General features: G+C 40.7%; 1 protein-coding gene across 1 annotated transcript in view; it reads right to left on the bottom strand.

The window, feature by feature from the left end:
- The window catches only part of ANXA10 (annexin A10), a gene marked incomplete at its 3' end in the record, with an annotated part of 30052 nt that overhangs the window by 8107 nt on the left and 9789 nt on the right, over positions 1–12156 (bottom strand). The window contains exons 4-7 of the mRNA XM_018558781.1: positions 10879–10992; positions 6894–6984; positions 4867–4946; positions 772–825 (exon numbers count right to left, since the gene is read on the bottom strand). Coding sequence (XP_018414283.1) covers positions 772–825; positions 4867–4946; positions 6894–6984; positions 10879–10992 — 339 coding nt within the window. The remainder of the gene's footprint in view (positions 1–771; positions 826–4866; positions 4947–6893; positions 6985–10878; positions 10993–12156) is intronic.

Raw genomic sequence — 12156 nt, 5'->3', positions numbered from 1 at the left:
TATATATACTGTACAGTAGTTGCAGTATTACTATTATTACTATATGTGATAGCTTGTCTACCTTTGTCTAATTAATTCTGGACTAGGAAATTACATATTAGTACATTAGGAATAGTTGTGTGCAGCCTGGGCTATACAAAACATCATAAAATTGCTATGCTACTCATGAAATTCTTATTTTCCCACCATTGACTCCCATCCACAACCATTTTCTTAAAAAGCGATGCACTAGCACTTTTACATGCTTGGAGATTTGGATACTCTAATGGTAAGATCTCCCTGGCTCTGTTCCCTCCCCTGCTCACTTTGATATGGATTCACCATAATACAAAATAAAGTGAACCATTAATAAGGCGGTGAAAGCTGCTACAATAGTTTAGGCCAGCCTGATGGAAAAAAAATTCCAGCACAAGGGGCGAAGGGGGTTCTTCACAGTAAGATCAGTTAGGGTCTGGAACTCACTGCCACAGGCGGTGATTTCAGCAAATAATGTGGAATTGTTCAAGAAACTTTTGGACGATTTCTTAAGGGACCGTAATATACAGGGGTACGGGTAATATACAGGGGTACGGGTACTCCTAGAATGAGATCCTAATAGGTTGGACTTGATGGACTAATGTCTTTATTCAACCTCAAATACTATGTAACTATGTAACTCAAGTACGGATATCTCTGACACTCTTCTTTCCTTTACTTGTTTAATTATATCCCTCTGTTTTGTAAATAGATTTGGCAACAAATATAAAAGGAGGCAAGAATTATTTTATCTACCATTGCATCTTGAGCCGCTAAACCAGGGTCTGCATAGCCTTCCTCTCTCACACCCTGTAATAAAAATTAATTATTTAACCAAATTCACTATTCTCATAATATACATATACATACATATATATCACATTGCATTTCTGCCAAAATAACAGAGATGTAAATTATAATATTTAATAATATAATGCAAACCATTCACCATGCCAGGAGCCTATACTTATTGTAAAAGAAGGATACTGGAAGTTGAATGAAAATTTGGTTTCCCCACTAATCCCAGGCTAATATAGAGATTGCATGTTTAAAATAATAATGGTATAGAAGGTTCAATAGTTTAGCAGGCAGTGGTGATAAATAGTGGTCTTATTTTTTAAATAAAATTCTTACCTTGAAAGTAAAATAAATAACTATTACATTTGGATGTTAGACTTTATAAAAATGGCTGCTGCATTGGAAGGGTTCTGTATTAATGGAGGTGGTGGGTGGGTTTAGAATAACAGCTTAGTGTTTGACTTCTGTCTTTCTCTTGGCCAGGATGTCGGTCCTCTCCCAGGTCTCCCAGCAGTTGAAGTGAATCTTTTGCATCTCTGGAAGGTGATCTACACCTACAGGTTGCATTGGGGAGAAGGTGATGTCACCAAAGGAAGAAAAGGTGGGTTCAGTCAAATACAAGTGGACAGGGAGCCCAGAAACTACAGACTTGGCCTCATCACCTCTCTCTAAGTCTTTGCAGAGGTGAAAAGGGAGAAGCAGTGACAGCGGTTAGCAAGGATAAAGGAAACAGTGGTAGAGTTTATAATGGCAGAGGTGTTGGCTGGCAGAAAGGTGCAGTGTCTGGGGGTGTTGGGGTGCAGTGTCGGGGTGCAGGAAAGCAGAAAGGTTCAAAGTCAGTGTTGCAGGAGGTGTATTGGCAGGAATGCTGGGTGATAGAGAGATACATGATCAGGATGTTGGGGTTCTTCATAGACCCCAATGCAAACACTGTCTACTTGTAAGCCTGCAGGGAGGGGGCAGCTTCTAAATTAAGTTATTTATATAGTATAGTTTGCCTTTAGGATGCCTTCAGATATATGCCTGACAGTTATCTGCACTTTACTGTGCATTATCTCAGTGCATGGTAATATACAGCATCGTAGCACAAGTACAGTAGGTGCCAACAGACCTGCACTGCAGCACATGTTCCTTGCATTCTGGTGCACAATATTAAAGATCAACCACATTGCCGTGCTTTGGCAGATCATTCTTGATCAACACACGTAACTACCGCACATTAATGTGTATGCAGTAACACACCGCAATGGAATGACATGGCGTGAAGGGGACCTCATTGTTATATCTGTCCTGCAAGCCATGTGATATGTGGACTAGGAGGGGTCTTCCGAAAATGGCAGACAGTATGTGCTTTCCATATGTTTTAAAAAAGTTCTAGCTTATTAAATCTGTGCTGCTTTATTATATTTGAAACATTAGCATACACTATATTGCCAACAGTATTGGGACGCCTGCCTTTACACGCACATGAACTTTAATGACATCCCAGTCTTATTCCATAGGGTTCAATATTGAGTTGGCCCACCTTTGCAGCTATAACAGCTTCAACTCTTCTGGGAAGGCGTCCACAAGGTTTTGGAGTGTGTCTATGGGAATGTTTGACCATTCTTCCAGAAGCGCATTTGTGAGGTCAGGGACTGATGTTGGATGAGAAGGCCTCCGCTCTAATTCATCCCAAAGGTGTTCTATCGGGTTGAGGTCAGGACTCTGTGCAGACCAGTCAAGTTGCTTCACCCCAAACTCGCTCATCCATGTCTCAATGGAGCTTGCTTTGTGCACTGGTGTTGGAACAGGGAGGGGCCATCCCCAAACTGTTCCCACAAGGTTGGGAGCATGAAATTGTCCAAAATGTCTTGGTATGCTGATGCCCTAAGAGTTCCTTTCACTGGAACTAAGGGGCCAAGCCCAACCCCTAAAAAACAACCCCACACCATAATACACTTGGCACAATGCAGTCAGGCAAGTACCGTTCTCCTGGCAACCACCAAACCCAGGCACATCCATAGGATTGCCAGACAGAAAAGCGTGATTCATCACTCCAGAGAACACATCTCTACTTCTCTAGAGTCCAGTGGCAGCATGCTTTACACCACTGCATCCGACGCTTTACATTTTACTTGGTGATGTAAGGCTTGGAAGCAGATGCTTGGGCATGGAAACCGATTCCATGAAGTTCCCTATGCACTGTTGTTCTGCCAATCTGAAGACCACACGAAGTTTGGAGGTCTGTAGCTATTGAGTCTGCAGACAGTTGGCGACTTCTGCGCACTGTGCTCTTAAGCATGTGCTGACCCCGCTTTGTCATTTTACGTGGCCTACCACTTCGTTACTGAGTTGCTGTTGTTCCCAGTTGCTTCCACTTTGTTATGATACCACTAACAGTTGACGGTGGAATATTTAGTAGCAAGGAAACTTCATGGAACACCTGAATCCAATGATTTGAAGAGGTGTCCTAATACTTTTGGCAATATAGTGTATATGTTTTAAAGCAATTTAAAGAATAATATGTGTTATTATTAACATAGTTATCTTGTTATATATGGGTAAAACATATATGCCTTCTGATTGATTTTAAAGGGTAAGAAAACTTTCAAACAGCATTTTCTGAACATTTCCTTACTCCCCATTCCCACTGTGCTGATGTAACCCACACTCCCTCACCTCCACTGGCATTTTGCCACGATGTTTACCTGTGGCTGATCTGTCTCTCCCGCTGCCTGTGTGTGCTGCAGTAGAACTACATAGACGGACCAGTCTCCCAGTCCTATAGAAGTCTATAGGGTTCTACAGCAGGTCCTAGACTTGGCGTTTAGTGACACTGCTGATCTAAACTGCAGCGATCCCCACAAATACCAGCAATCAGCTTCCGGTACAGGAAGTCTCCTATCACACAAAATGTATTTGCAGTCCTCTTTAGTAGATCATGTGACATGTAAAAGCCACAAATAATTTGTTATTATTGCTGGGAGACTTTCTGTACTGGTAGCTGATTGCTGATATCTGTGGAGATTCCTACAGAATAGAGGAGATCCGCAGCGCTGTCACTAATGCCCGGTCTACTGTAAGGGTAGTATAATGTTTTTACCATTGTGTCCCTACCACACATGCACAAGGTATCCACTCCATTTTTGCTTATTGCAGAGACACTGCCACACATGTGCGGTGGCATTGACATTTAAATGGACACCAGCACCATTCATAACAGCCATAACAAACGTGAAGCACATACGGTGAAGTCCATGCAGTAGATGTAGTTTGTGTTTCAATAGGACACGGCTTTCTAAATTCTGCCCCATCCGCTCTTACTATCACCTTCTGCTGTCACTCACACATGTAATGTAATCTCAGGCCTGGCATCTCACACCATCAACCCCTACCCTGCCCAACTTCTGCTACTTGGCCAGGAAGAATGATTTCAGCATCTGGAGCTACAGCTAGCAGCTACACAGTAGAGGCACCACTCACCATCACCCTTTTTACCACCAGGGCTGAAACCCTCCACCACTGTGCTTTAATGCCAACCCCCTTCCCCGCCCTAATGCTCTAAGTATGTTGGTGCTCAAATTGTTGTCCCATGAGCTGGATAATTTCTGTGCATAGTGACGCTGAGAGTGTGTACGTTACTCTTTCACTTCCTGTCAACATATTCCTTGTCAGTATGCAGTATACTGTATGGATACAGCATAACTAACCGAATCCTTGTACTGCCCCTCTCTCTCCCAGAATTTTACTGTACAGTAAATTTTAGGAGATTGTTATCACATATATTTGTTTGGAGATTAGCTCTAAGTTATCTCTATATGTTACCTCCTACTATGAAAATATTCCTTAGCAGACATATTTTTCAAACCAGATTTACATTTTCTTTCAGTAACCCATGTGGTACTTGCATTGAAGATATTCTATTTTTTACTATACATGTTACTATACATTTACTATACTATGCATTTGCTATACATAATTTTGAATCCTGCCTTTATGTTTATACATTTCTTATATGTAGCTTTAAATGTATACTGTTTTGATATATTTAAACCATCCATCATACAATACCTGGGCCAGATTTAATAAAGCATCTCTAAAATGCCCTGAGGTTTCAGAGTAAAGGTCTTGGTCCAGGTTGCATCCATATTCTAGAAAAGAAACAATTACTTGCACATCTTTTAAGGGCATGTGTATTTTATAAAATGCATTTAATGAAACATTATGATCCCTGTAGTAATGAATAATTGTCAACAATACCCCAAAAAAGTATCGGGTGATAGCTATTCTGATATCATATAACACAAAATACATTAGATTTAATGTGATATTAAAGTAAAAATATGTTTAAGCTATTTCAAATGCTGATTAAGTCAATTACAATGCATGCTGTTCCTTAATGTGTAAAGTTTTTATGCATAATCAGCTGGTCTACTGAGAACTGGCCCTGATACACTTTTTTAGGATGCCTCCTTTCCTTTAATGGGTCCTATGGAACCACCCTTGTGAGTGCTGTGTTTGTCTCCATGAATACACAGGCACAGCAAGGCAAGCCAGTCCCCTACTACTCACTCATCCTTCCTTTTCCTCTTTCCTCCTCACCCTTCTGCAAGCTAGTAGATGAACAGCTGCTGGAGATTGTGTTATCCCTTATGATCTTGTCTTAGTCAGGAAGTTCAGGGAATCCGAGCTGAGAGAGTTGGAGACAGTTCTTTGGAAACATCATGACTGTAAGTGCTTGGACAAAAATTTAAAGAAATACTTTGGTGGACAATCTGTATTTGTTTGATCTGGATTCATTATTAAAACAAGTTTGAGCGTTTAATACTACCTTAAAGTTCAACTCCAGATATATATAAATCGTGTTGTTTACCCATATCTTCAGAAAAAAATCACTTCTACTGTCGTGGTAAACGACCTGCTTCCCTATTTATAATGGTCTAGCCCCCTAGCAACTTTAGCGCAAAATTATAGCTAATTATAGCTAATTTGCCTACAAACGTCAGGTCGTCGTAATAATCTGGCCACTCAGCGTATATATAAATATTTATACCTGGAGTTTAGCTGTAATTTCAGTTGCCTTGTGCACTTTTTTCTCTTCTAAGAGAAGAATTGCAGAGTTAAGCAATTTATTCATGGGATATACTGTATGTCTGTTAAACACAGCCTATTGAGATGGGTGGAAGTTACTACAGCAAATTAAACCGTCCTTGAGAGAACCGTAGAAGCCACCATTGTTGACTTCTTCTAAACATGCTTGCAAAAAATTCCCAGGCTTTCATTCTGGCTTACTGGCCTCAAGACTTCATCATCTCATTTAAACAACCACTGACTTGAACAAGTATGCATGAGTGAGTGGTGCACTACTTTCCCCTGTAGTGAAGCCAGTTCCTCACACTGCTTTGCCCTGTAGTAAAGTGAGTCCCACACACTTATTTTTCCTGTAATAAAGCGAGTCTCTTCCAATGTTTTCTCCTGTAGTACAAATTTTTCCCCAAGCTTTCCCTGTAGTATAGTAAGTCTCCTGGTTTTACCAGAATTTAAAAAAAATATATGTTTCCCTGTAAGGACTATTCCATACTAGGGAACATGGAAAAATGTTACTCATCAGCAACGTTCAGCCCACTAGGGAATACTGCTGCATGGGTAAGGAGAGCATTCTTTCTGATCTCTTAGTGATTTTGTCATTAGAGAGTTGGTTAGAGCAATGGGATCAGTAGTGTAGCATAGCTCTAACTGTCCCTAACATAGGAGCACCTGTCTTTGCCTAACAGGGACCTCCAGTGTTGCAAGGCAGAAGTACTTACTACTAAGCCACTGTGTTGCCCTGGCAGAACAGATCACTGCATGTGCTTAGAAGGGCAACCCCATGGCTGCTAGAAAGCCTGGAGCTGCACATTGTTGGCTGATAAATCTACTCAAAAACTCATTAAAAGCAATGCATTTCTGTGTGGAAACTGTCTCATTCTGGTCAGCATTGGCCAACATATGTGAGGGTTTCCGATATTTTGAAACTTTTTTTTAATTTAGAAAACAGAAGTCTTCCTTATACTGTGAATAATAATTATATTGTGTAAAGCCATGGAAAGAATACTCACGCATTAAATAGATTTCCTTCAACTGAAATATATCTGATGTTGTTCTTGATACTAAAATATCAATGAGGCAGTTTTCATCGGTGCCAGCTCCCTGGAAACATGGGAATAATATCATAGACGTTACTAATGATACAGGTATTTTTTGGGAGTGTCGTATTGTGTTGTTTAAAACTTCTTATTCCACAATACTTTTTTTTTCTCATCTGAATTTTTATTATGCAGAAGATAAATGACAGCAGTAACAAACCATACATTGCATAAGTATGCATGAACAATGTAAAACACAGCAGTACGGAGTTGCTCGTGACTTTCTGACAGGATAAAAGGTGCTTATTATAAAGTACTAAGAAGGTACATCATGTGAGCAAAAAGTTGGTCTCTCTGGGCACGTCCGGGAGACGAGCTGATGAGATTGTGGGTAAAGAGGTAGCCTATGAGGGACTGGGGTCCAGCATCAAGTTGGATTCCACAAAACTTTTTAAAATGCTTTATTTTCAAATATTAATTGTAAGTGCACAGTAACCAATCAGAATTTACTCTGCATAAGTCATCAAGATGGATTCTGATTGGTTGCTATTTCAGAATAAGAACTTCAAAAAAGTGTTCTGATTAAATAGGGCAGATTATTTCATATTTACAGTATATCACCTGAAATTCTGTAAAGTATCTCACTATTAGTAGGGGTTGAGCACAGAAGCTATCTGTTTTATCATCACTCCATAGGGAACCAGTAAAACAGCAGGTTAGGAAGTCGTTGTTATTTATTAAAATGTCAAATTAACTAGTAAAGTAGTACATGATTGTAAATAATATCAATTAGTGCATATTATTATTTTGTATTATCAGCCTTCATATGGGTCTCTCCGTTTCACATGATTTCCTTTCAGTGGCGTAACAACCGGGGGTGCAGCAGGGGCGCGGGCCCCGGGCGAAAAGTGAAGGGGGGGCGCCGGCCGAAAATGGCACTTTCGGCTAAATGCCGAAAGTGACATTTTCCTGCGGTTTTGTCGGCGCGGCCGTGATTCCTTTCATCCCCGCTGGGACACAGAGCAGTGCCCAGCGGGGATGAAAGGAATCAGAGAGAAAATGACAGCCGGCCGAGCGCTGCGGGACGAGCGCTGTGAGCGGCCGGTGTCTTTCCTCCCACACCGCTCGGCCGCCTATCACAGTGCAGCATAGCGGTGTGGGGCGGGAGACAGCCAGCGCTGTCACAGGAGGCTGGGCTCTCCTCTTGCAGCCTCCTGTGACAGTGTGTGTCAGAGAGGAGAACGGGTACAAGCACTCAGCGATCACTGATCGCTGAGTGTTTGTACATAATTGAGGACCTGGTATGTATACTATATCCTCAATTATGAATGAATGGGAGTGATCTACATCTCCTCCTGTTCATTCATAATTGTAGTTATAGTAAACATACCATGTTATCAATGAACAGGAACACTCATAAAGGATTCCTGTTCATTGATAACAGGGGACACAGAAAAAGAGATTGAGGACTCTGTGTCCTCAATCTCTTTTTCTATTTTTAAAGGGAAATATCAGGGGTCTGTTTAGACCCCCAATATTTCCCCGAAGCCCCTAAAAGTAAAGTAAAAAATAAAAATATTTAATAAAAAATTAATTAATAAATAAAAATTAATTTTAAAAAATGAAAAAGTTTCAAAAAAAATAAAATATTAAAATTTGAAAAATTAAAATAAAAACATGTGTGTGTGGGGGGGAGGTGCAGGGTACAGTTCCAGTGGTTGTTTATATAATGGGGGGGGCAAAAAAAAATTTCTGCCCCGGGCGCCCAGAACTCTGGTTACGCCACTGTTTCCTTTATCTCCTTATTTGCGTTGTTGAAGAAATGCAATTGATAACAGAACTCAACAGCTGAAGCTGAAATTTACACACACAATTGAATAAATCAGATCAGTTACATTGTCAGTAGGGATGCCGAGATACTTTTTGAGTACCAGTACAGATACTTGGCATTTTCATGAGAACTATCAGGGTTGCTGAGGTTGCAGCTGGGACCTGGCTCTGGCACTCCCCCACTGTCCTGAAATCATTAGTCTGTATTGTTTTAGAAAAACTGTCACATGACAATAAACAAAAATTTATCAGTAATCGTACTTGTAAGTACTCGGCAAGTACCAGTACTCGTACTCGCAAAACTGGTATCTGTGCATCCCTTTATATATATTTATAAAAACAAAATCATACATTAAAACAGATGTACAAATCCCAGGAGCTCCGTGTGCTCCTTACAAATGACAGCTGCCTCCTAATTTTTGAATTTTTCTCTAGTGTAGTCTTGGAGCTCAACAGTTTCCGTTCATGTACTCGTACTTGTACCGAGTACTGTACTTGGTATCTGTGCAACCCTAATTGTCAGGTTTAAAAAGTTCAACCAAAGGACAAAAATAACATTAAAACCCTTGCATACGCAGAGCCCTAAGCCCACAGTTGATCCTATGAAGGCAAAAAACCTTATGGTTTGATTTACTTTAAGAGAGAGTGAAGTTCCAATGGCAATCAGAAGAGACAGCCAAGAGAGAGGGCCAGTTCACACCATAAAGTCTGTGTTCCAGAGTGTTCGGCTTCTAAAATGCACTAGAGCGCAAGACGGCCGGCTCACTGCGTTCATGGGTGGGAGGGGGCATAGTGGTGCATTGAAGTCAATGGCACCGTAGCCAAGCCCCCCATCCACAGTGCGATCGCCTGCACCTGGAACTCAGGCACATTAGTGACTGCGTTCCAGTCCAGTGCGATCTGCAAAAATAGTGCGGGCGATTGCTCTGCAGGCAGGGGGTGTGGCTGCAGTGCCATTGACTTCAATGCACCGCCACGCCCCCTCCCGCCCCTGAACGCAGGTGTTTCTTCGATGGTAGATCTCATTGAGCTCGTCATTTGAAAAGTAGATCTCCAGACGAAAAATTGTGGGCGCCCCTGCTGTACATATTCAGATGGATTATAAAAAAAATACAAACATACTTTTATAGGCTGACATTTCCAGTTTACAAGATGCACATAACATTTTTTTTTTAATTCTCAAACAAATCAGTTCAGTTACAGTTAAATGATGTGCTATAAAGTAGTGTTTCCCAAAGATTTAGATGTGCACCATTGGTTGTACTTTTCCTAAAGGCAGTAGTGGAACTTCAATGTCAGAAAATACGCTTACTCCAGTGGCACCGTCCATGACCAAGACTGTCTGCTTCTGTAACCTCCAGCTGACATTGTGGAGAGGACAGTATCCAGAGAGGACAAGTGCCTGGCAGTGTAGGTGGTTGACAAGATGAATGGGCAATTATGTAATCCTCCAGTTTTTTCCACCTTATATATTTACTTGTAGACCTCACCTAGTGCCCTTCACTTTTTTGTGTGTCAGACTTTCTGCTAAGTTCTCTGAATATCATGTGATTAAAAATCACAGGGACGTAGAAGAGGATGGAAGTAGGTGAGCTCTGTTTTTGACATTTATAGCAAGAAATTGCATGATAGAGATCTGAGCTCATTGGCACACATTTACCTGGCCAACCTTAACTTCTGTGCCAATTTTTTTTTTTACTGTGTTTAAAACTGTATACCTGTTTATCTATATAGCTGAAGCTCACATTAAACACACAACTGAATGAGCCAGAGGTGTGATTTGACTTTATATTCAGCAGCAGAACTGAAAGGAGAAGATGGCAGATTGCAGAAGAGTATGTAATTCAGGAAATCTGAAGGGACCTTCTCTATACAAATTGCACATTTTGGTAGAGAGAGTTTGTTTTCTAGTTTTGCAAAAATAATTATATTACACAATTGTTTAGCAAAGATCTGAAGCCTAATAATGGCACAAAACGTTACCATAATATATATGTGCATAGGTCACAGTAAAGACCTAATGCAGCTTTGGACCTAGATGTACTGGTGTTGCTTAACGTTTTGATTCTGATTACCAAACATCTTTATTTATAATATAAGTAATTTATTGATATGAAGCCTAAGTTACCTTCATAGCATGCCATAGTTCATGGGCATCATAGGCTGGAGGAGAGTGTATCAAACCCACCATGACCTCCTTAAAATGTCCATCAAGTTTTTCTTTCAAGTCATTAACTAGATCCTTAAAGAAATATAAATAGGTTATCATGGCAAGTCAGCATTGTTTTACTACTTTTTGCATCACTAGTTATAATCAAACATGTATTCTACACCATTACTAGCGACAAGACAGAGCTGGAGGGGGAATTGTTGGTAACATACTTTCTGTACAGTTGGAGTGACTTTCCATATTTCCCAACAGGACAGAAAGATATTAACAGCAAAAAAAACTTGATAGGTGACCTTCCATGCAGGAGAGGATTAGGAATATTTGGCATAGAGAGCAAATACAACCACAGGAGTGAAGGAGTTATGTTCTAGCATCAACTTACTTTGCAGTTCTCAGCACTCATTCACTTGGTATTCCAAAGCTGTGGGTGTTGTAACTCTTGCCAGGCACTGTGATGGCAAGAGGAATAGGGAGCAGATAACTATATAATGCCTAGCACCTTTCACTGACTGTAGCTCTCATTCCACTCGATATCTCCACTTATGGCCACCACCCTATCACATCATATTAGTAATAGCTTGGCCCCCCGCTTAGTCCTCCCCTGCTTCCCTGTTTTACTAAAAAAGTGTATTTTTTGTTGACCCAATCAAGAGACCAAGTGACACCTTAAACGGGAAATGAGGCAATATCTCTCCCCTGGGGACACTGCCAGCAACTAAAACTTTATAGAGGTTCTAATGCTTCCCTACATTATCTACAGGTGAAAAAAGGTTTTGCCTGGAGGTGGATTTTATGCTGTAAAGAGAGAATCTCTCCTTTGCTAAAGTCTGTGACTTGAAAGTACTTGGGTCAGACACAGGCAGGTAACTACGGTAGCAATTCTTCAGGAGGCCAGCAATAGTAGCACTTATACGTCTGTTGTAACAGTATCACTTTAAGGCCTAATATCAGCCTAGCATCTGAACTTTGCAGACTGTAGGCTAATTTACTAAAGGATTTAAGGATAATCACGCAATGAAATGTGTGAAGAATAACTTCAATTATCCAATCATGTGAAAAGAATATCCCTGTTATTTATTTAACCGGATTTATTTTGATTGTTGAAGTGACTATTCACACAATTTCTTGCATGAACATTCTCAAATCATTTATTAACCACTTCCGGGCCGGCCGTAGTAAAAAAAACGGCCGGCCCGGAGCTCTCTAGATCTGAGTGGGCGTCTTTAGAGCTCTGTA

The sequence above is a fragment of the Nanorana parkeri genome, unplaced genomic scaffold (genome assembly GCF_000935625.1).
Source record: "Nanorana parkeri isolate BGI_ZX_2015 unplaced genomic scaffold, ASM93562v1 scaffold358, whole genome shotgun sequence".
In the NCBI taxonomy this organism is placed as follows: Eukaryota; Metazoa; Chordata; class Amphibia; order Anura; family Dicroglossidae; genus Nanorana; species Nanorana parkeri.
The sequence above is the reverse complement of the archived record's forward strand: the minus strand, read 5'-3'. Positions and strand labels throughout refer to the sequence as shown.